This window comes from Aricia agestis, chromosome 2, assembly GCF_905147365.1.
Source record: "Aricia agestis chromosome 2, ilAriAges1.1, whole genome shotgun sequence".
Taxonomy (NCBI): domain Eukaryota; kingdom Metazoa; phylum Arthropoda; class Insecta; order Lepidoptera; family Lycaenidae; genus Aricia; species Aricia agestis.
Genome location: NC_056407.1, coordinates 6,474,507 through 6,500,251, shown reverse-complemented (window position 1 = coordinate 6,500,251; position 25,745 = coordinate 6,474,507). Strand labels below are relative to the sequence as shown.

The following is a 25,745-nucleotide window of genomic DNA, read 5'->3' as shown; positions in this document are numbered from 1 at the left end:
CCTGCGCAGGCCCAAAAAACTGCACAGGTCTATAATTCCCACACACATTCCGGTCTACATGTGCAGACATACCTGCACAGGTGGACCTTTCCGCCCTCCGGTAGACCGTAGCGTGTATGGCGGGCATTAGGGTGACTAATCTACCAGAGGCCTACGATACACTTATTAAAAAGCGTATGAGAGCATTGAAATCTTACCGGGAAATTAAAAATCAGAAAATCGGCAGATGTCATGAAAAAATTTATTCTAAAATGGTGCTGCCTTTATAGTTTGGGTAATCCACGGCGAAAAATATGAAACATTTGTAAAAATTGCAAGCTTTCCTTCGCAATCCTTTGGCTGTTGTGCTAAAACGCCGACTAAATTATTTCCCCAAAATACGGGACCAAATTCAAAGATGAAGCAGTCCTCATAGCTAGACAAGTCTACACATATTTGGCTCTCGTTAATAGTAATATTGTAGAATTCGCCACATCTCTCGGGCGGAGCCACGCTCAGGGTGTATCTTTCTATGTCATTTAAGAGGTACATCCTTCTATTCATCGAGGAAACCGTCTTCCAAATACAGGCGTCTACTTCTGGTACTTGCATTTCTACCACGTTCGACGTTTTAAGCTTTAAAGTGGTTCTCATATCGAACGCTGCAACCGATATGTCGTAAAGAAGTGAACCGTTGAATCTCTCGTGTGCTTTCCAGAAAACCACGTCGTACAGACGACTCGAGTTGTTTGTAAAGTCGTACAGCAGCAAGACTTTGTGGCGTACAAAACCTGTACTCGCCTTCTTACAGTGCGCAGAAGTCACCAGCCATTTGTCTAGAATAACACTGCCAAAACAGACTGAATTCCAAGAATTTGAGCCGTTTCTTACGATAGCAGCGACGTATGGGAATCTGTTTGCTATTTTTGTATTTAGATTAGCATCAATTTTGGCGAGTATGTTTTGACCGATCCGATAGCTTTCTAGTCCATGAACGCGCTGTCGCTCTTCTTCCGATAGGTTTGAGGCGAACTTTATCATAACACTTACCGCCAGTATAGCCACACACACAATGATGACCAAAGAAATCACGGCTGCTTTCATTTTTAACCTTTGAATCAAAATATACTTAATGATTTGATAATGCTACTTAAATGTTATTATTTTTATAATATAATATCATAGATTTTGCGCGACAAGAGTCATGACAGAAAAACAAGATGAATCTTTCAAACAGACATTATGCGGCCTTTCCAAAATACTAGAGGAGCCCGCGAGAGCCCAGACCTTCCTTCGTTTCGTAAAGCTGTAAGATGTCAGATATTACTATAATATTATGTACAGAAATAGTTGGGATTTTGACGAATTCTGGAAAACCCAACTAGCAAATTAGTCCTATAATAAAAAGCCTAAATGGCATTTAGTCGTAAAGAAATCGTATAGTTGTAATTAAAATTTCCATTATTGTGTAATGTCAATATATTAAACGAACAATATGTCGTATAAGAGTTTAGTCTTTTATTTTACTCCTGCACAGTGTACGGAGGAGACGAAAAATCGGAAATTTTCTATTTTATTTAATTTTGAATAGGCATTAGTATAATGAATGCGAGAGTAGAACACCCGCGTGTCAATTCACAATAGTTTTGATGCTACGAGTTACCAAAATTTAGCGTTTTTTTGCGGCCCGGAAGGGAAAAGGCGTTTTTTTGACTCAATTTAATTGATGTATGAAAAAACGACGATCAAAAACTATAAAATAGCAGGCGCAAAGTGTGTGACTGAAAGCGTACCAGCCGAACCTTTGCGCCTGCTATTTTATAGTTTTTTGATCGTCGTTTTTTTTATACATCAAAAATACGACTTTTTTTGGTTAGGTTAGATGGCTAAGGCGGCCGGCTCCGGCGACTCATAATAATTGAAGCCAGTTGTTTTTTTTTGGTATAGGTCGCCATTAAATTTTTTACCCATTTCTGATACTCGATTTACACTCGCGCGCGAGCCACGAGGCGAGCCGCGAGATGCGCCGCGAGCCCTGAGTGTAAACTCGAACTCGCGGCTCGTCTCGCGGCGCGGCTCGCGGCTCGCAGGGCTCGCGTCGGGAGCGATTTCTAATACTGCATTTATACATTCGCGTTCGCTATTCGCCTCGTCATTCAACGTTGGTTCGACGAAACATTCGTATACGAATACTGTCGCGAACTTTGTCGCGAACTACCGTTCACACATTCGTGGGGTGATTCATTTTGACATTCGCACACGAACATGGAGGACGTGTTCATATTATGATAGCAATGTTGAATGAAAAATATGAAATTTATTATAGCGATATTTTGGGTTCCAAATGAGCTCTTCCTTTTTGTAAAATTCTAGGAATTCTAAAATTCGCCTTTCACTCCACTCTATTTTTATTACATAATAATAATAATTCTAAAATATACTAATAATAATATTTATTAAAAACCAAAACATATTTCCTTATTATATTAACCAAACTGCACAGTAGTTTGTCGGCGGGCTACGTGCTCATAAATATTACTAAGAAACTAATAAATATAATACTTATTATACTTTAACAACAAAATATAATCTTATAACATTGTACTAACATTATTATAATAATAACATGATAACATAATACTATACACTGTACTAAAAATAGGCTTATTTTCAGTACAGTGTACTTAAGTCAAATATGTATGTTCAGCTTTGTACACGTCCTGTAGGGTCGGACGCTAGCTGTCAACTGAATGCAGGTGAATGTGTAAACAGTAAGTTCGTATTCGCTATTCGTGCCCTTTGATTCGCGCCCGAAAAACCGCTCGCAATGCGAATGCCACGAATAGCGAGGCGAAGTGCGAGGCGAATAGCGAGCGCACTGTTTACACATTCGTGTTCGTCATTGCCTCGTGATTCGCCTCGCTATTCGTGCGAATGGATAAATGCGGTATAAAGGAGCTCGAGGGGCACGCGAGCTTTGTGTTTACACTCGCGCTTCGACGCGAGCTGCGAGACGCGCCGCGAGCCGAGCCGTGAGGCGCGAGTATAAATCTCGTATTAGGATTATAATTTGTGTAATTTATTAATGATGTTATCAGCATGAAATGTATAAGCGCTGATATCACTTTAACGTGTATTTACTCAAAACGCACAACGAATCTTGACAAGCGCCCTATTGATAATTAATTGTACATGGGTATACGAGTACCTTCCAAAAAAATATACAATAAATTGTGTTTGTGCCCTATAGCAGAGCCCATACATTTAAGGTTTAAAGAATTTATCTTATATCTTTAAACGAGCAATTCTTGTATATATATAAAATCTCGGAATCTCGGAATCGGCTCCAACGATTTTCATGAAATTTAGTATACTTATAAATCTTATATCTTTTCGGCTCCAACGATTTTCATGAAATTTAGCATATAGGGGGTTTCGGGGGCAATAAATCGATCTAGCTAGGAATCATTTTCAGAAAATGTCTTTTTATTCGTGTTTTATCGATAATCGATAAACTGAAAAATATGACTCTTCCTGACAGCTATTGGCGAATAATAATACTATTTTGTTAGCAACAAATTGTTTTAACGACCAGCAGATGGCGTTATTAAGTAACACGAAGTCAATGAGTGTTTGCTATACCGAGCAAAGCTCGGTCATCCAGGTACTTCTCATAAAAGATACAATAATATCCACTTACATGATAACAAAACATTAGTTACACTAATCTATAACAGTACAGTTCGAACTTAAAGTATTATCTATCAGTAAATACAGTCTTTTTTAAGAAAAAAAAAACAAAATTAATTATCATACTTAGATTACTAAGGATACAGTAAAAAGATAGCAGCACAATTATATACTTAGTTTAAACATATTTTTTTTATTTAATAGTGTTCAATAACATACTTTGACAACTGATTCTTAAAGCTATTAAATTAATTTATCGTTTTAATGTGGTCGGGTAAACTACTATATAGCTGTGCTCCCTCAAAAGTAATGCTTCTTTTGGCATAGTTAGTACGTATTTTAGGTAAAACTAATAAATTAGGGCGCCTTATACTTCGACTAGTCGTTTGAGATTTTACAACGAAAGATAATTCACTTTGAATTTTACCATCGATTATTTTCCTAATTAATATACAAGTGTTATGAGTATATAGTTGTTTTATATTCATAATTTTAGTTTCACTGTAAATTTTGGTTGCCCATCATCATTTAATTTCCCTTAGAAAATTAAATATTGTTACCGACTAACACCAAATACAATAAAGTCAATAGCATTCAAGTTAGTTTTTAGGGTTCCGTAGCCAAATGGCAAAAAACGGAACCCTTATAGATTCGTCATGTCTGTCTGTCTGTCTGTCCGTCCGTATGTCACAGCCACTTTTCTCCGAAACTATAAGAGCTATACTATTGAAACTTGGTATGTAGATGTTAACCCGCATTAAGATTTTGATACAAAAATGTAAAAATTATTAAAAAGTTTAGGGGTCCCCACAGGTACAACTGAAAAAAAATATTTTTTTTTCATCTTACCTATGCGTGTTGAGCACAGAAAATGGATCTAGTTAGAACCGCCATGTCGCTCCAATTTGTATGAACACGAGCGTGTCACTTTTTTCATACCTACTGTGACGTCACAAGAGCGCTTTAGTGATGGGAATACCCGTACGCGCGGAATCGATTCGAAGGCATCGCCGCGCCCCGTCTCTTTTGCCACTTTAATAGGTATATCGATTTTTTAATCGATTATTATTCGAGTTAATATACAGAGGAATGATAAATCTAAAGATACGTGCTTGCCAGGACAGCTAGTAATATATTATATTATTCTAAACTAAATCACTAAACAGGAACATAAATACATCTATACATCTATACTCTATACATCTATACATATAAATAAAATTGGAGTGTCTGTTTGTAATATTGAAAGAACCGTTTTTTACCAGATGCATATGAATGTATATAGGGTACATACACCAAAACAACATTTTTTACAATTTTTGTCTGTATGTCTGTCTGTCTGTCTGTCTGTCAGTTTCTTCCGGCTAATCTCTGAAATGGCTGGAGCGATTTTGACGGGACTTTTTTTGGCACATAGCTGATGTAGTAAGGCATAACTTAGGTTACTTTTTAACCGACTTCCGATGTAGACCGATTTCCAAAATTATTTTGTTGTTGTATGAGATGTAGCCCGAATTTAGTAACATGATCACAAAAGTGATGATCTGATGATGCAATCCATAGGAAATCGACAGGACTCCTTAAAATTTATATGGAAACATATAGTGATTTTACGTTTTTCTGAAGAATTCTAAGCTTAAACTACCAAAAAATAAGAATTTGCGCTGAAGTACACCCTGGTTCCGAAGATGCTGTACAGAACTCTTGAATCCTTATACGAGTAGATAAATGTTCGGCAATTTTGGCGTTGTTTCAGCAACTAAAAGCATATTATTATGTCAACGTGTCAATAATACTAATCATCATCATCACTATAATTATGCCATGAATCAGCAAATTATTATCAAAAATCTTGCCTTTGATTATATTATTGTTCCACCGTTTGTTGACTGATTTTTAGGGTTCCGTAGCCAAATAGCAAAAAACGGAACCCTTATAGATTCGTCATGTCTGTATGTCTGTCTGTCCGTCCGTATGTCACAGCCACTTTTCTCCGAAACTATAAGAGCTATACTATTGAAACTTGGTAAGTAGATGTAATGTGTGTAAAAAATATTAAAAATTTTAGGGGTCCCCATTGGTACAACTAAAAAAAATATTTTTTTTCATCTAATCTATGCGTGTGGGATGTCTATGGATAGGTCTTAAAAAATCATAATATTGAGGTTTTTAATATCATTTTTTTCTAACCTGAACAGTTTGCGAGGGAGACTCTTCCAAAGTGGTTAAAATGTGTGCCCCCCCCCCCCCCTAACTTCTAAAGTAGGGACATGATAATTCTAAAAAAAATATATGATGTACATTACTATAAAAACTACCAACGAAAATTGGTTTGAACGAGATCTAGCAGGTAGTTTTTTATACGTCAATATAAATGGTAAATGGTAAACCTTAACTTTTCTTTCATTAAATCAACTGAAATATAAAAATAAATCAAAAACCTTTTAATTTCATAGAAATAAACCTTATAGCTGCTGCGAAACCCTTCATGGGCGAGTCCAACTCGCACTTGGCCGATTTTTACTATTTCGGTAAGGAAGGGGAAAATGTGTTTCTTTTTTAAAGCTTTTATTTAACTTGCTCTGTATGTATGTAAGTATGTATGTTACGGTGGAATTTTGGAACTCAATTTTAAGGTAGATATTTCATTTTATTTTTTTATCGCATTTTGCTGACGCGGACGAAGTCACGGGCAACATCTAGTGTTACATAAAATATAATTATCGAGTCACAAAATATCCCAAAGCGAACATTATCATTCCTCTGTTTCATGTCTGTTTCGAAAATCGATTAATTAGAATCGAGAATATGTACAACACAATTTGCTTCATTTGACAGAAAAATGAGAATATTGACTGTACCTCGAAACTAAGCGATGAGTGAAAGTATCGATTGTTTTATTTCCATTGCGCGCTCAATAGCGGACAAACAGAACGGGCTCTATAATTTTCTATCTAAAGCGGCAATGTATTATGAAACATGCGGTACACACGCAGTTACGTAGATTTCATGGTAAAAACTACAACCACCCACGATTAACATTAAATAATTGATTTTAAAATAAAGGTCACATGATTTAATAATAAAATTACTTACCGATGAAAAGAAACGTATCCACTATTTAGACCAACGTTTCTAGTCGAATTTCCACAGCCCAATACGGCACAATGAGACATTTTTAGAATTCCGATTGACGTCCGATTCCGATAACGATGGAGCGCAGACTAAAGAACAGACTTTCGAAGTTTTGACATTGTACAAAGTTTGGGAACGCGATGGCACGCGAAGTACATACACATGGCAGTTCTAACTATATCCATTTCTGTGGTGTGGAGTATGTATGGATAGGTCATCAAAAGTCATATTGAAGTTTCTAATATAATTTTTTTCTAACCTGCATAGTTTGCGAGAGAGACTATTCCAAAGTGGTAAAATGTGCCCCCCACCCCCCCTTTAACTTCTAAAGTAGGGGCATGATAAGTCTTAAAAATATAACAAGATATAACAATATAACGAGATCTAACAACTAGTTTTTTTTATACGTCTTAGGTAAATGGTACTTATCTTAAATTAACTTTCACTAAATCAACTGAGATATAAAAATAAATCTAAAACCTTTAGGTTGGGTTGCACCAACTAACTTTAACTATAACTGTAACTACAATGCAAAATGTCAAATCTTTGGTTAAAGTTAAAAATGGACGCCATCAAGACGCCATATTTAACCATAACCATAGAGCTCGACAAGGTTTTAAATGCATGTGGCAAAAAAAGGAACTAACGATGTCATCATACAAAAACGCCATTTTTGACAGTTCTCCTTTACCAGCAGCGCCCCCGGCCACGTTCATTTATAACCTTGTTGGACCAGCTGTCATCTGTCAGTTTCTCCGGTCAAAGTTAAGGTTAAAGTTAAATTTAGCCTTAACTACAACCATAACTTTAACCTTAACTTTAACTTTAACCACGCCTCTGGTGCAACCCAACCTTAATTTCATAGAAATGAACCTTATTGCTGCTGCGGAACCCTTCATGGGCGAGTCCAACTCGCACTTGGCCGGTTTTTTTTGTATGATCTTACTGCTACAGAACTGCAAAATAGGTAATTATTATCCGCAAAAAGGTAATGGTGATGACCACTTCCCAATGTATATATACAACGGCTACTGGATCACAATACGACGAAACGGTTATACAATCACTTATTACGTCTGCTATACGAATAAAAGTTTTATAATTTGCGCCTATTTCTCGTCATAAACAGGGTGTTTCAAAACTAAGTGATAATACTTTAGGGTGTGTACGGGTTCCTTGTAGAGAATTTACTGCGAAAGTAGCAGCGCTGAAAGATCTTTTTTTTTTACTTTTGTATGGGCCCTGGCCCGAGCGTCACGAGCTTCCCCATACAAAAGTGATTTTTTTTGTCTTTCAGCGCTGCCACTTTTACAGTGAATCGCGCTAATCTCAGGAACTGTCCGATTTGAAAAATTATTTTTGTGTTGGATAGCCCATTTATTGAGGAAGGCTTAAAGCTAATAAATAATGCCGTTTTTTGTATTTTCCTGAGTATTCATATTATGATGAATTTACTTTTAGTTGAAAATACGAATTTAAAATGCCTAATATCTCGGCTCCGAAATAGTTTAGCTATATGTCCCCCATACTAAAGTTTACTCCCCTTGATATTAAGTTTTGTTAAGTGCCTGCGAGATTTCAAAATGACGCCAATATTACCCAAACACTTTTATTTTGTTTTTAGTATAATTGTTGTTATAGCGGCAACAGATAAATTTGTGAAAATTTCAGAAGTCTAGTTATAGCGGTTCTTGAGATACAGCTTGGAGACGGACGGGTCCCGTTTTTACTCTTTTGCCCTTTGGGTGGAACCCTAAAAACGAAATAAAATTATAATATTTAAGAGGGCAACAAACAAACGCGACTTTTTTGGCTTTTGTTCGACGTCAATAACGGCAACAGATAGGCACTTGAAATGTTTACAAAATACTCAATTGTATATTTTACACATGATACATCATGGCAAGAGGGCACTTGAAACATCAATATTTAAGGGGGGCTCCCAAGAAAATACAATTTTTGCCTATTTTTGCTCTATAACGGTACGGATAACGAACGTGCGCGATTCCAACTCGTAGTCCAAATCCTCCAAGGATTTTTCCCAAATGACAAAAACCTATTTCGTGTTTTCCCGGCGAAAGTGTGCGTTTAAAATATTATACATATATGTGATCTATCATCTATACATCTATAGGTACATCTATACATCTATACATCTATAGGTACTAGGTACATATAAATAAAATTGGAGTGTCTGTTTGTAATATTGAAGGAACCGTTTTTTACTAAATGCATATGAATGTATATAGAGTACAGACACCAAAACAATATTTTTTACAATTTTTGTCTGTTTGTCTGTCTGTCTGTTTGTTCCGGCTAATCTCTGAAATGGCTGGAGCGATTTTGACGGGACTTTTTGAGGCACATAGCTGATGTAGTAAGGAATAACTTAGGCTACTTTTTAACCGACTTCCGAAAAGGAGGAGGATATATTTAACTTTTTTTATATTGGTTCGCGGACAACTCCATCGTTTGTAGACCGATTTCCAAAATTCTTTTGTTGTTGTATGAGATGTAGACCGAATTTGGTAACATGATCACAAAAGTGGTGATCTGATGATGCAATCCATGAGAAATCGACAGGACTCCTTAAAATTTATATGGAAACATATAGTGATTTAACGTTTTTCTGAAGGATTTTAAGCTTAAACTACCAAAAACTAATCGGCCAAGTGCGAGTCGGACTCGCGCACGATGGATTCCGTACCACTTTAGAGCAAAACAAGAAAAAAATAGTGTTTTTGTATGGGAGCCCCTCTTAATTTTAAATATTTATTATGAAATATTAAAGCTCAAATAAAACTGAGTATTTTATGAACATTTCAGATGGCCATTTGTTGTCATCATTAATAACGAGCAAAAAATGTTTAAAAAATCACGTTTGTTGTATCGGAGCCCCCCTTAAATATTAAATTTATTTTATTTTTAGTATTTGTTTTTATAGCGGCAGTAGATATACATAATCTGTGAAAATTTCAACTCTCTAGCTATTACTGTTCTTGAGTTACAACCTGGAGATAGACGGACAGACGGACAGTAATCGAAGTCTCAGTAATGGGGTTCCGTTTTTACCCTTTTGGAACCCTAATAAGAATTTGCGCCAAAGTACACCCCGGTTCCGAAGGTGCTGTACAGAACTCTTGAATCCTTATAGATACATGTTCGGCAATTTTGGCGTTGTTTCAACAACTAAAAGCATATTATTATTATGTCAATAATACTAATCATCATCATAACTATAATTATTATGCCATGAATCATCCCATTATTATCAAAAATCTTGCATTTGATATTATTGTTCCACCGTTTGTTGACTGATTTTCAAAACTCTTTTGTTGCTATTTAGTATTTACTGTTTAAGAGGTACCCGAATAGAGGTACCTGAATTTGGTACAATGCTTACGAAAGTGGTGATCTGATAGAAATTCGTGGGATATAAAGGGAACTGGATATTTTTTGGGACACACATAGACGCGTCAACTATTTCTGTATTCAATCTACATAATTTTTTACACCGTAGCAGCTAACTTTAACGCAATTTCTATGTGCAACCCAAGCAGCAAATGGACGTGCTATAATGGTCGAGAGCACGTTCTTGTTTTCGCTTTAAGTTCTATAAAAGTTCTTAAAACAGTCGAGTAAAAGTGCTGTAAACGTTTACTCGACGCGAAAAAGGCGCAAATTATTCAGACTAAAGTCCTATTAAAGTGGAATAAGCGCTGAGTAAGCAACAAAAAAATGCTGTAAGATTTGAGTAAAAGTGGTAGAAAACACTAAGAGTGTTTTAAGAGCAACCAAAATGCGTATATAGGATATTTAGTTCAATAAACGCAATTGATTTGCTATTATACAGATAAAGTGTGCTATAATAGCAGACGAATTGCTTTTATTCTCCTTTTTAGTTCTATAACAGCGAATAGAATGCTTTTACTCGACAAATTAGTGCTGTAAAGAGTGCGACTTGTGTGCTACATAAATTTAATGTAAAACAATTATAGTTATTAAACTACATCTCAATCCTTATTTATATTATCAAGTTTTTGAGAAATCAATATGTGATTATTTTTTCTGTTCGTGTAGCTACTCCAAAACATCATGCGCAACAAGTTTTATTGATAAACCCAAAGGCATTTTTACATAAACATTCATGCGCTGCCTATTTTCTTAAATTTGAAGACTAATTAATATAATTAAATATACTTAAAATATATTTTTTTACTGCCATTGTCCATATTGATAATCTAGTTGCAGTTACAGCTAACTTATTCCATTAAAAGTCGAGTAAGAGTGCTGGTCACCACATTTATAGCACAAGGTGTCGCCATGATAACAGGATTTAGGGTTCGCTTCGTAAATATCGTATAACAGCTCTTAATTACACTACAGTTCCTATACGAACGTTTTTAATTCTACTATAAGAGTTAGTCTATAAGCGTGCAGTAACAGCAGCAATGTTGCCATAAGCAATTCGATTGCGTTTATAGAGCTTTTATAGAAACATAAAAGAGCTGAGTAACGGCTGTATAAAAGCACCCAATTCAGCGAATCATCTATTCTACAGCTATTATACGACTGTTATAGATCAAACGATCGAATAACGAGTATTTTAGCCATATTCATTCAGCATCTGCTAAAAGGTGGAGTAAAAGGGCTAAAACATAGTGCTGTAAACGTTTATTCGACGTCCTTAAAGCACACATTAGCAAATATTGCCAAATAGTCGAGATAACCGCTATTATACGATAAATGGGTGTTTTATGAACGGTTACCCGGCTCTTATACGATTAAAGGCTGAGTAAAAAAATCCTTATTCGACTGTTTTGCTGCTTGGGAATTTACCGCTTTTTTGTAGATGTAGATTAAATGAACTAAAAAGTATTAAATAATTCATATTCTGTACTCAGTGTTTCTGTTCTCAGTCTTCATTATTTTGAAGTCGGTACCAACTACCAGCTAACCTAATCGCCAGTTCTGTGACAAAATCTAACTGCGACTTATATGACTGGTACCGACTTCAAATTATGAAGATTGAGAACAGAAATACTGAGCACAGAATATGAATTATTAATTAATACTTTTTAGTTCATTTAAGAAAATTACTATTGTCTTTACCTTGGAAGTCGGTTTAAATGTTTGTTTAAAAATAATAATTTTACTCTTATCTATTCGTTATCCTTATGGCTCATTTTCATTGGTCGATAGGGCACGCATGCGGGGTGCGGGAGATTTCTGAAACGCATGCCACAGGGCCCGCATTCGGGGAACCGTTTTCATTAGTCGATAGGGCCCGCATGCGGGGTGCGGGAGATTTCTGGAACGCGTGCCACAGGGCCCGCATTCGGGGAACCGTTTTCATTAGTCGATAGGGCCCGCAGGGCTGGGGAGAACCTCTGTGTTCGTCGCCAGTTACAGACGTTCTTGCCATGGAACAACAATTTACGCGGAGCAATTTTGACTGTCTGTGATTTATTGAAGAAGAAACTATTGGCGTCACTGAAGCTGCAGAATATTATACAACATAACATCTGCTTTGACAAGATTGCCGCCACCTAGGTGTTTGAAACTTTGTATTTATATATTTTGTTAAACCTCAAACTTACAGAAAAATTAGTGCCATACTGTTACAAATCGTTAGAATTACGAATGAAATCTTAGGATTTTGAAAAAATATTGTTCACATTCACGACCTCCCACAGGTATGGCGTTATCAGACTTCTATTTATGATCATACAGGGAACTGATAAAAAAGTTTCAGGGTGGTACAAATAAAAAAAAATTTTTTTTGCAGTAGTATGGCGGCCATTGGGAACTGTCGGAAACGTGGCAACTCGCGTCCCGCAAGCTGTATATCTACCGATGAATTTCATTGGTCGATATCACGGTCGGTATAAAGCATGCGGGCAATCCCCGCAGGCGGTGTAACGAACACGTATCGACTTGTAACTTTCATTGGTCGTTATCTCGGCTGCGGGGGGGGGGCAGTCCCCGCAGCCGAGAGCATGCTGTATAACGAATGAGTTAACGACCAATGAAAATGAGCCATTAAGATTTTCTATACCTACAGTATTGGCGTTTTTATCTACAAAAGGTTCATAAAGAGTTATCAGACCAACTACTTAACAAGATCCCATTTTTACTATTTGGGTAAAGAAGGGGAAAATTTATCTCTTTTTCATTTTCTTTTTTTATTACATTTTGCTGACGCGGACGAAGTCGCGGGCAACAGCTAGTCTATAATAAAAAACACTCATATATATTACTCATAATATAAATAAAGTACCAAAGTAATTCTGCGCTAAAATGTGCCTCTATAAAGTCGATGCACTCGGAAGCTTTTGGAGCTTTTTCAAAACTTTCATATTAATGAGTAATAGATGGCGCTAGTGGTACAACAATTGTATTTCACCTCGAGACTCGAGAGTCGCTAATTAACTATCTCTAGAAGATATTATTAATAATTAATACTAGACGTATGTTATAATGTATGGAGTAATATATTATTTTTATCAGTAAGTATGTTGGGTTCCAGAAGTTTAAGGGCCTGTTTTAGCACTTTCTGATAAAGTGCAGATAGGCTATTCACAACTTTTTTGACAGATTTTCCATACGGTACTTCTTGATCTGTCAAGTTAATTGTTGGATAGCCTATTCGTCACTTATCATGAAGTGGTGAAACATGCCCTAATTATATTATTTCAAATGGCCACCAGACTTTTTTATCTCCGATCCTAAGCTCCCAATCATGCCTACCTAAATGTGTAATTTGTAACTTACTAGGAAGTAATATTAATTAAAATTAAGTATACTTAAAATAGATTATAGAAGTACTTATACAGACTACTAGTACTAGGTATAACTCTGAATAACAGTATGAGTGTTTCATATATACATGTCGTATTCTGATTCCTCATAATCTGTGTCTACTATGTATGCATAGACTACCCTTTTCATTTTATCACTAATTATTGTATTCAGAACTACTAATAATAAGTCTATACTTAGTGGTTGACACATCGTACGGCGTACCTAGTACCTACAGCTGCACAGGGATAAAAGCTTCAAAGAAAACTTTAGCAAAGACGATGACTCATATTTTCAGCGTATTTGAGCGAAATGGCTGAACGTTTGAATCAGCTGCTGCTTGCTATTGGAAAAATCAATACTCGGCGCGTTGCAATCAAGCAACTCGAATACCTCTAGCGCAGTGAGAATCGCTAATAGGGCTCTAATGCGAAGTGACGCAAAATGTATTTCAAATGAAATATTTAATTAACGCGCTTTAACAATATCTGATATTGAATACTTGTGCCATTAATTAGATAATCAACATCGTTAAAGTTAAGACTGGCTTGAATTTAGCTGCAGGTAAACCGTAAAACATCAAAATTGATTTTACCACAGAATCCAGATGGCGCAGTGTACGCGTGATGTTGATACATACGGCAAGGGCGTGTAAGTGCTTGTGTAAAAATTAAGTGTTATGTGACTATTCCACCGCTTATGGACGATAATTTTGGTAAGTAAAGTATTCCTTAAATGTTATTGCCGTTAAAACATAAATAATAACGCCTACAACTTTATAGAAAAGTTGTAAAAATCATGAATCCATACATCTGTCTGACTAGGCATACACGATAGATTATCCGCCCAAATGAGGTCGGTCTTTATGTGACTGCACTTCCTTCTGTTAGTAGTTCATTCCTTTTAGCAGCATTATACTGTAGTCCGCCATCTTGTGACTTCAAGCTTTCAATAGTTAATTTTATAAATAAAAATATTGATCCATCGAAGTAGAAATTTATTTAAACATGTTATTGCAGTAGTAACTTTCTATAAAAAATATAGCAAATCTTTTTAACAATATTTTTATTGACTTAGGAAATGAGTCATTATCCATTTGTTGACATTGAATTATCAACTTGAATTTTAATTATTATATATTGAAGTAGGTCATTTTTTTTATTATACTCTTCCGCATTTATTGATTAATAATGTGTTTAAATTTTCGACTGAATCAATGTACCTAAAACTAAAATTTTCTTATAAGAAGTTGGCCTTGCTTAGCGCGCCTACATCTTGCGGAGTGACATCAGATTTTGAAATAGAACACAGTATGTATTTACTATTTACCTACTAAAATATTGTATTTACCCATCTGTTAAGGCCATTTTTCAATTTATATAGTAGCACTTACTACACAGACATACAGTACATGTAAGTATATATAGATAGGTGTCTTGAGTAGTGAGAAGCTATGAGAGAAGAAGCTATGGCGTTAGGCGGTCCCCCTACGGAGATGCCGTAATTTACCGCTTTTTAGAGCTTTATAACTCATTTGAAAGCTACAAAATTATAATTAAAATACACCAATAATCTTCAGTATACAAACATTCCTTTTCACATTATTAATTTCCTATTTTTGTTTATTATACTCATGATATCAGCTTCCAACAGTGACGGATTAAGCCATTATCTAGCATGTATTGCTTAGGGCATCAAGTAGTCTAAGGGCCTGTTTCACCACTTCATGATAAGTGCCGAATAGGCTATCCACCACTTAACTTGACTGATGAAGTATGGAGAACCTGTCAACAAATAGTTTACTTTGTATGTAATCCTAAAACTCAAGTACAAGCAACATGAAATAAGTATGTTATTATTTTCTAAGTTAATTTTAAAAATATAATGTATCAGGTTGAATCTGATCCATTTTGCAACTTTATTTAAAATTTAACTCAACACTTATTTTTACAAAATTCAATATTATGAGGCATTTACTAAATAAGTAAAATAAATAAATATAAATAAAATAATAAAAAATAAAATGTTTTTATTTTGGTCTACGGACCATAATAATATAGTGTTAGTAACAGAATATTTATAATGTATAACACCCTGGCAGTGTTGTTACCTATAACAGCAGGGCTAAAATGGTCACATTTAGCAATTCCTCTCAATTAATTCAGCAAATGAATTGTCAAAACTGTCAAACTGACAAATGTCAAATCAGTACAAAAATACAGAAATGAATTATAATAAGAGTTGCATTTTGTGATTTTAGAAAAATGAATCATATTATGATTCATATCATGATTCTTCAAAGAGACCATTTTAGCCCCGCTGATATTTGAATACAACAAGGAAGAATACTATAATAGCAATGCTCATAATTTATTGCAATAGTTTATAGTTTTTTTTTCTGTTTTATTAAAACCAAAAACCTTGAATATTGCATCTAAATGTTCTTCCTTGTTTTTGAGGCTTTAATTATACAGTAACTAAATAGGTGTCAACAACTAGATTTAGGATCAGATCAAATTAACTCAGAGCATAGAAGTCCAGAAATTTATTTTAGATAAAAACCTCTATCTTTTTAACACTGGATCAAGCCCCAAGCGGAACCCGCATTCCCATGATCAAGGTATTAAAATAAAAAATATACCAGTCAAGTGCGGGCCATGCACAATATAGGGCTCCGTAGTACCGCTAATTTTTGATAATTTTTGTATGGTCAATGAATGTACATTTATAACATGTTTTGCACTACTAACAACATCATCTCAGATATGTTCAAAGGAATTAGTACGAAAAGTTCCTTTATACTTCGCTGAATTTTTTTTTTAGTTGGTCGACTACTAACTCAACAACTTATGAAGTCTTCTTAGCCGTGATAGTTTTCCTTTTAAATTCAACATATTTCCTACTCCCGTGAATTTTTTCACATTTCCAGAAGCAACCGTTTAGCTCATAGAAGGGGGGAGGGGGGGGGGGGGTCACCAGACTCTTAACGACTATTTCCACTTTAAAACTTCATATTTTTAATCGGATCGGAGACCCTAAATCGGAAAATGGTCTTTGAATACTCATAATATTTTTAAAAAACCTATCTAACGACACCGTGTGGGGTGGACGCGGAAAAAATAAATCACCCCCGCTTGATGGGTATGGGTGGTACCATAAAAATTTTTTTTTTTAAGATTTTATATACCATTTTGTCGGCGTCATTAATATGTACATTCATGCCGAATTACAGCTTTGTAGTCTCTGAGAAAAACCGTGGACAGACCAAAACTATAAGGGTTCCTTGTTGACTGCGGAACCCTAAAAAGGAACCAGCTTATGAGTTTCTGATGAGTGCTGGTTTGTGTTTAAATCATTACTCATTTTTATTCACTTCTGTTTCTACCTATTTAGTTCTTTTTATTTCTTGTGATGCTGTTGTTCCAGTAAGCTCATAAGTACTGGCCCGCTAAGATCATTTTCAGAAGTATTTTTAGCAGTATGTCTACTGTCAATTATGTTATATAATGTAAATAATAGGAATAGGCCTGGTTTTCCTTAAAATATATATTTTTTTATTAAATAAGGGGGCAAACGAACAAATAGGTCACCTGATGGAAAGCAACTACCGTCGCCCATGGACACTCGCAACATCAGAAGAGCTGCAGGTGCGTTGCCGGCCTTTTAATCCTTCGATCGTGGATTATTGGAAATCTATACATACATCTCGGCGTAATTCCAAGGGGTCCAAGCTGTTTGAAACACTATGGCAGTCAACAATTCGAGCGGCTCTTTGTTGGTATCCAACGAAGAGCCGCTCGAATTGCTCCAGAATCCAGAGGGAGCAGTTGGTATTTTGATGCCTCTGCTCAGAGAAGAGAACAATATTCCATATGAGGCCGAACCTGCGCCTTGTAGAGTTGAAGGCGTTGGTCCGGACTGAAATACTGTCTCGCTCTGTTATGAACACCAAGCTTCTTCGAGGCTAACTTGGCCTTACCTTCTAGATGATATTGGAACTGGACTTCGCTTGATATGTTAACGCTTCGCTTAATTGTTAAAGAGGTCATCAATCAAAGGATATACGACCATTGGTGACTTTTTAGTGGTGAACGCGCAGACTGTCTTGGCGGGGTTGAATTGGACAAGTTACGTCTACCCCATTTAGAGACTTTCTCCAATGAAATCTCTATTTTAGAATTTAGACACAAGTTCGTTTCGACTCTAATTGACAATTAGCCGAGAAATATTGGGGAGCGGTATATATGTAATTATGTATATATACACCTGTACTATCATCCGCATAGCTATGAATGGAATTGGTCTGTAACATGTCATGGATATGCAGTATGAATAGGGTAAGCGATAGCACACACCTGAGGGACACCAGCATCAACATACTGAGTTTCCGAGCATTCGCCGTCAACTACGACCTTTAAGGTTCGCGCTCACTTTGTCGGCGCGTGCCGGGGCGGGTCGGGGCGCAGCGCAGTGCAAAATGCGCTATAGCACACTATTGCCGGGTCGGGTCGCATCGCATTGACGGATTTTAACGCTCACTGTGCCGGGGCGGGTCGGCACACAACGCATTGACGGATTTTGAGCCGAGGCTTGCCGGGCCGCATCGCATTCCATCCGCGCGCCGCTTGCTATAGCACACTGTTGCCGGGGCGCAGCGGGTCTTATCGGGCCGTGTCGCATTGACGGAAATCCGCCGAGCAAAAATCCGCGCCGATGCGCCCCGACACAGTGTGCGATACGCGCATCCGCTTCCATACAAATTGTATGGAAGCAGATTGGAGCGCAATTTTGCCCTCCCCAGAATACGTGGGGCAGCCTGGTCGTCCACGCTCAGTCCCAGGGGTTCCTGAGCATGGACGACCAGAGAGGGATTCTCCAACGCAGTTGGGTCCTGAGAATTTAGGGACTCTATAGGTCCAAAATTATAATTAGATATTTATTTATTTTTCGCCACATATTAACCAGATTCTGAACTTATACGTAAGTGGTTTCAGTCACCCACATTGTAGCAAGCTTACGTTATTTTAAATCTAGTGATCCAAACCAGCACTAGAGTACTACTGAAATAATGTAAACGGGCACTGGAATGCAATTCATTAAATTCAGTGTCCATTTACATTGTAATACATTCCAGCGCTGGATTAGATCACTGGATTGGAATAATGTAAACTGGCCAATGCTTAATTCAGTAAATAAGGTTCGCCAATATTTTTGGGCGTGTACATTGGTACCCTGACAATCTGACACTATTCAAGTTCTACTGTGATTTACTAACAAAGCTCGTCTTCGGTTATGCAACGCGACAGGAAGTCTTGACTAATCCGTCTCGTGGAACCGAAATAGTTTACTGCAATTCCCGACAGCGGTGTGTTTAACCTGGTTAAATTTTACGGCTTTCGTTTAATATTGAAAACTGAACTGTAAGTTTTACATTCTGTAACTAGCGTACTCAATGTCGAACATGAGTCCTGACTCCGGACGTAAATCGGTTCAGATGATTCGTTGGAAAGTTAAAGAATTTGATGATCTCGCAACGCCTTTTTACTATGCCCTATTTACCTTTGGTTTAACCTTTCACAGCGGTTAGGTACTAAGCGCTAATACTATTAATAAAACAACCGTGCTTGCCATGAGACTAGGGACGAACTGTCCATAGACACTTTTATTTGGAATAGACAAAAATCAATCATCTAATACAGATAAACAAATACAGGATATACAAGGTGTCTTCTTCTTATTATTTTTATATAATACTAACACCCCCACTATATAAAAATAATCCAAGTATACTAATACTTATTTTTCTACTAAGCCAACAGCATTCACAAAGGCATTATGCTTAATTGAATTTAAACTTTTAGTAAGTATATCAGCTGGCATATTAGCTGAGCATAAGTACTGAATATTTAACAACTTTTGAGCAACAATTTCTTTACAAAAATGAAATCTTATATCTATATGTTTGGATTTGTGGTGAAAAACAGGATTCAACAATAATTTTTGTGCACTTTGGTTGTCATTGTACAGAATAATAGTATATAAATTGTCTGTAATTTCACATTGTAAGTTTTGTAAGTAAATAGCTTCTTTACTACATTCTGAGATCCCTATATACTCTGCTTCTGTACTAGAGAGTGCAACAACCTTTTGTTTTCTGCTTTCCCAAGATATTGCAGCACCTGATAATTTAAACACATAACCCGTATATGACCTCCTACTAATAACATCACTGCCCCAATCTGCATCAACATAACCAATTATTTCAGAATTTAGTTTTGACTCATATTTTAAAACATAATGTTTTGTTTTCTTTAAGTATCTCAAAATTCTTTTTGCATGTTGCCAATGTTCTTTAGTAAAACAATTATTAAATTGGCTCATGTAACTAACTGAATATGATATATCTGGGCGAGTTAAAACGGATAAATACATTAAACTACCTATCAAAGATTGATATGGTATACCAACATCACATTTGTTATTTATACTGAGATTTAGTTTACATTCCATTGGTGTATTTGATGTGTAACAATCTAACATATTAAATCTACTCAACAACTGGTCTATATAACACTCTTGGTCCAATGTTATAGAGTTTTCATTGCATACAACTCGCATACCCAAACATTGTCTTATAGTACCTAAGTCTTTAATCTTGAAATTGTTATCTAGAGATTTTTTTAATGCTATTACTTCGTTACAATCATTAGAAAAAATGAAAAAATCGTCCACATATAAAGCAATTACAGTTATACACTTCTTATTTTTCTTAATAAATAAACACGGTTCATATTTAGATTTTTCATAACCGATGCTACGCAAACAATCATCAACCTTTTTATACCACATTCTCGAAGATTGTTTTAATCCATATATTGCCTTTTTTAACTTTAAAACCTTACCATCCTTTAAATCACCAAAACAATCTGGTTTTTGCATAAAAATATCTTCTTCGAGATGTCCGTTTAAAAAGGCTGTTTTTACATCCAAGTGTACTGTCTTAAAATTTAATTTTACAGTTAAAGCAAACAACAATCTTAAGGTAGAATATCGCACTACCGGAGAGAACGTTTCGTTATAGTCCACACCATGTCTTTGAGTGAAGCCCTTCGCAACTAAACGCGCACGATATAAAACATTACCATCCATATCACTCTTTTTCTTAAGAACCCACTTACACTTAACCACACAACCACTATTTGGTGCATCAACCAACTCCCAAGCTTGATTATCTTCAAAACATTGAAGTTCTTCTTTTAATGCTTTTTGCCAATATTCTTTTTCATATCCAGTCAATGCCTCCCGCAATGTTATCTCTCCAGCATCTTGAAGACAGACATTTTGTTGGCTACTAAAACCATATCTATCAGGTTGTGTTCTTTTTCTAACTTCCCTTGTAGTTGTCACACATTCTGGTAAAGTTTCTTCTACATCTTCATACTCAGAAGGTACAAAGTCAGAATCTGAGTCATTTGTAGATTTTTCATCGGATGTGAGAGTATCGGATAATTTTCCTTTCATATCCCCCACTGAAGATGACAGGTCTGTAGTTGTTTCATTAACATTTCCTTTTTCTATAACTGCTATGGTAGTGTTTTCTTTCTCTACAACTATCACATCTCGACTAGTTGTTATCACTTTCTTGACAGGATCATACACTCTATAGCCTTTGCTCGCATCAGCATAGCCTACTAGAATACCTTTTTGGGCCTTTTTATCCCACTTTTGTCTCTTTTCTTTAGCAATGTGTACCATCACCATGCTGCCAAACACTCTCAGATGACTTATATCTGGCTTGACACCATGCCATAGTTCATAAGGCGTTTTTCCTTGCAACACTGACAAACCCGAGCGATTGTGCAAATATACTGCTGTGTTTGTAGCTTCAGCCCAGAACATCTTGCTTAACTGTGCATCAAAAAGCATGCACCTAGCTTTCTCGACTAAGGTTCTGTTCATTCGTTCACATAGTCCATTCTGTTCGGGCGTATATGGACATGTCGTTTGATGAACTATTCCCATTTTCTTTAAGTAAACATTGAACTCAGCATTGCAAAATTCTCTTCCATTGTCACTTCTAATAATTTTTATCTTTTTATTTGTCTGTTTTTCAACTAACACTTTGTATTCAGTGAAGCTTTTAAAAGCGTCATTCTTGTTTCTCAGAAAATAAATAGCTGTCATTCTGCTAAAATCATCGACAAATAAAATGAAATATTTAGAACCTGCAATAGATTCACACTCCATAGGACCACAGATATCCATATGAATGATATTTAACACCTCTGTACTTCTCTTACCAATATGAGTAAAAGGCAATCTAGCTTGTTTCCCTTCACAGCATACAGAACAGTTTGACTTTGTAATGTCAACTTTCTCATTCAAGGTTAATCCATCGACTGTATTCTTCATTTTATTTAGACTGTCACTGTTTATATGTCCTAGCCTGCGATGCCAGAGCTCACCAGATATGATTGCTGATGCAGACATATTTTCTTGAAGTTGTAGCTTGTAAACTCCATTATTTAATAATGCGTAAGCAACTAGTGTACCTTTCTGATTATATATTTCACAAGCATTTGTAGTAAATACGACATTATTCCCTTTGTGAATTAATTGACTAACTGATAGTAAGTTAGTTGTTAATGTCGGCACACAAAACACATCTTTTATGTCCACATCAAAACTGCAATTGTTAGTCTTGGTAGAAATCTTTATATCACCGGAACACTCAATCTTTACTTGTGTATTGTCAGCTATTGTAATAGTCTGGCCTTCCTTTTCGTAAGAAATGTTCCTGAGCCATTGTTTATTTGGCGTCAAGTGCACACTGGCCCCGGAATCAACATACCAATCTTGGTTATTAAAATTTCCGCTTAGAAAGACCGCACTGAACGCATTTGTATGTTTACGTTCATTGTATTTATTATTCGACACTTCAGCTGTACATTGTGACTTAAAATGACCTATTTGTTTGCATTTATAACACTTGATTTCTTTCTTCGTCTTTGTTGACATTGACCTTCCATTTTGGCTGCCATGATTGTTATTTTTGGTAACCATAGACTTCCTGGCCGTCGATGAGTGTTGCCAGTTTTTATAACCACTGACTAAAGCGCCACTCGATTCGTCGTTCATCCCATTCGTTTCGTTTCCGGATTCAATGTCAAGTAACTTACTTTTAATGGCGTCCGTTGTTATCTGGATTCCTGAATGTTCAATGGCCATTATCATAGGGGCATATTTTTCAGGTAGCCCTGCCAACAACAGCGAACCAATCCATTCATCGTTTAACTGGAATCCTGTATTAGACAACTTTTGCCCGGTTTCTATAATTTGTGTCACATATGTAATCATGGAACCACAATTTTCGAGTCTTATAGAAATTAAATTTCGTAGTAAGGTTATTCTTCTTGCAAATCCTGAATCATCAAACAAAACCTTTAGCTTCTCCCATAATTCTTTGGTAGTAGAAACATTTCGTATATGCACATACAATGAAGAGTCAATTGTGAGAATTAACTTTGCTTTCGTTTTTGCATCATCATCGGCAAACGAACTTATATCTTCCTCTGGTTTGATGCATTTCATCATCCCTTCTAGGATTAAAAAGTTTTCCGCCGCAAATACCCATTCACTGTAATTCTCTCTTCCTCTTAATTTTGGCATATTAACAATGTAATTTGCGGCCATTTTGAGCTCTGTATGCAGACCACTTGAAACAAATCTGAGCGCCTAAGCTTAGCTAATCTAATTATCCTACTGCGATTTATTATCACACCACTTATTTTAACTTTAAAATACTTGAATTAATCGCGATAATTAGCTAAAAGCCGTAAATCTGGGCCCCTAACCTAATACTATTAATAAAACAACCGTGCTTGCCATGAGACTAGGGACGAACTGTCCATAGACACTTTTATTTGGAATAGACAAAAATCAATCATCTAATACAGATAAACAAATACAGGATATACAAGGTGTCTTCTTCTTATTATTTTTATATAATACTAACAAGCGCGCGCCAATGTGTCAACTACGGGGCTAAAATGGTTGGTTTGGAGAATCATATTAAGAATCATAATATGAGTCATCTTTTTTAAATCGCAAAATGGAAGTATTCTTTCAATTCATGGACCAGTAATTCGTACTTGACATTTGTCGACAGTTTTGACTATTCATTTGCTGAATTGATTGAGAGGAATTACTAAATGTGACATTTTAGCCCCGCTGTGCTCCGCTCTGGCGCTGCGAACACTGATAGACAAACTGTGTCGGAAGTCGCATCCCAGTGAAAAAAAAATAATATTTTTTTCTTTCACTGGGATTTGAACCCAGGACCTCTAGAATCTAGATTGAGAGCGGAGCACCTTACCATTACACTATCAAGCATATTTCAAAACAGCTGATGGAAAATGGTAACTGTTTATCGAGACTGCCTGCTATAAAAAAGTTTTATATTATAAGGGAAATCTGATTGGAATGTTTTTTTACATGCATCTTTGATATTTGCCGCTTATTCTTTATGGTCAGTGTATTTTTGTCAGTCAAGAGCCAATCTTGGTATTTTTTCGTGCAAGGACCGAGTAGTCTCGGTACATGGTACGTGGAACCAAAACCTAGTATGTTAACCAAGAAGTTGGTACGTCTGACATCCCTGGTGTAGGCGGGGCTATTATTAGCGTTTTGACAGTAGGCTCTTAAACGCTAAATCATAATTCGCTTGGTAGTTAAGTAATTAATGTGGTGTCCTGTTTAAGAGTGGCAACCGGCTGGTTTACTTAAGTGTAGATCTTAGCATTCCTAGACCAACAATTCCGCGAATACACCAACTATAAAAACTGGTGTCTCCGACATGTTGAACTGCGATTGTCGCTTACAAGTCAACAGTCAAGTGTATCGAGTTAATCTGCCATTCGTTCATCTGCAAGTATAAATGAGAATTAAAAAAACCGGCCAAGTGCGAGTTGGACTCACCCATGAAGTGTTTCGCAGCAGCAATAAGGTTTATTTTTAACCCCCGACAAAAAAGAGGGGTGTTATAAGTTTGACGTGTCTGTCTGTCTGTCTGTCTGTGGCATCGTAGCATCTAAACGGGTGGACCGATTTTGATCTAGTTTTTTTTGTTTAAAAGCTGACTTAATTGGGAGTGTTCTTAACTATATTTCATCCTCATCAGCCTGCTCCGTGCTGAAAAATCGCAGTTCATTTGGTTCGTGAAAGGCCGATTAGCAACTTGCAGTCGTTTGGTGGGCTTTATTGCATTCTAGTTCGTGACATTTATGAATATTTACATATTAATGGAAACTGGAAAGTTGACCTGGTGCTGCAGCATCACCTGGTAATCAATAGGATACCCAACTCCTCACCAACTTAGAGCAATGGTTTCGTGTTTGGGCTCATTTTAATTGCGAGTTGCGACAGCTAGTAAGACATAGATAACCAATAAATTTTTGCATGCTGCTGCTGCAGCATCACCTGGATTCTATAGGAGCCGAGCTCCATATGAACCCAAAGTGGAGATTTCATGTTTGGACTCATATTGACGGCCTCATCCAAAGGACATTCCTAGATGGTATTCATTGGGATATAATATTATGATCCTGTTGATAGGAATTATTCTGCACTATAACCAACACAAGTTTAAAAAGCATGAAATAAAATTAAATTAAGAAATAATTTAAGAAATTTAAAACAACCCCCGCCAAACAACTTTAAAAAGTAATGAAATAATATATTTTACTGATTCCTAAGTGTACAGTGATATTGTAGTCCACAATTGTTGTCAAGGTGTGTCGGCGGACCGCTAATGTAGATGTTTGATTTCACATAACATTATATTTTAAGGGTCAGTTCACAGCGAACCGAATCGAGACAATCAGTGACATGGCGAAACAAAATGCAAAATAAACTGTTGGCGGTCCCTCGCACACCGTGACAACAATTATGGACTAAAATATCACTTTACACTTAGGAATTATTTAAACTTAAAGTCAGAAAAATATATTATTTCATTACTTTTTAAAGTTGTTTGGCGGGGGTTTTTTTAAATTTCTTAATTTAATTATGAAATTTAAAGGTTTTGATTATTTAAATTATATTTCAGTTGATTTTATGAAAGTTAAATTAAGGTTTTCCAT

At 36.2% G+C, this 25,745-nt stretch overlaps 2 protein-coding genes across 12 annotated transcripts in view; one reads left to right on the top strand and one right to left on the bottom strand.

Moving 5' to 3' along the window:
- Window positions 1-233: 233 nt before the first annotated feature.
- Window positions 234-1,110, bottom strand: LOC121739618 (trypsin-like). Its single transcript, XM_042132111.1, has one exon. The coding sequence runs from the start codon at window positions 1,081-1,083 to the stop codon at window positions 247-249; it is 837 nt and encodes a 278-aa protein (XP_041988045.1). The 5' UTR covers window positions 1,084-1,110; the 3' UTR covers window positions 234-246.
- Window positions 1,111-14,157: 13,047 nt separating this feature from the next.
- LOC121736614 (talin-1) overlaps window positions 14,158-25,745 on the top strand; it is a 66,908-nt gene continuing 55,320 nt past the window's right edge. For 4 of the 11 annotated variants that reach the window (XM_042127943.1, XM_042127934.1, XM_042127951.1 and 1 more), the window contains exon 1: window positions 14,170-14,320. The gene's annotated coding sequence lies outside the window, so the exon portion shown is untranslated. Of the gene's footprint in view, window positions 14,321-25,745 lie in introns of all 11 variants that reach the window. The other 7 variants (XM_042127972.1, XM_042127978.1, XM_042127987.1 and 4 more) reach the window with 4 other exon arrangements.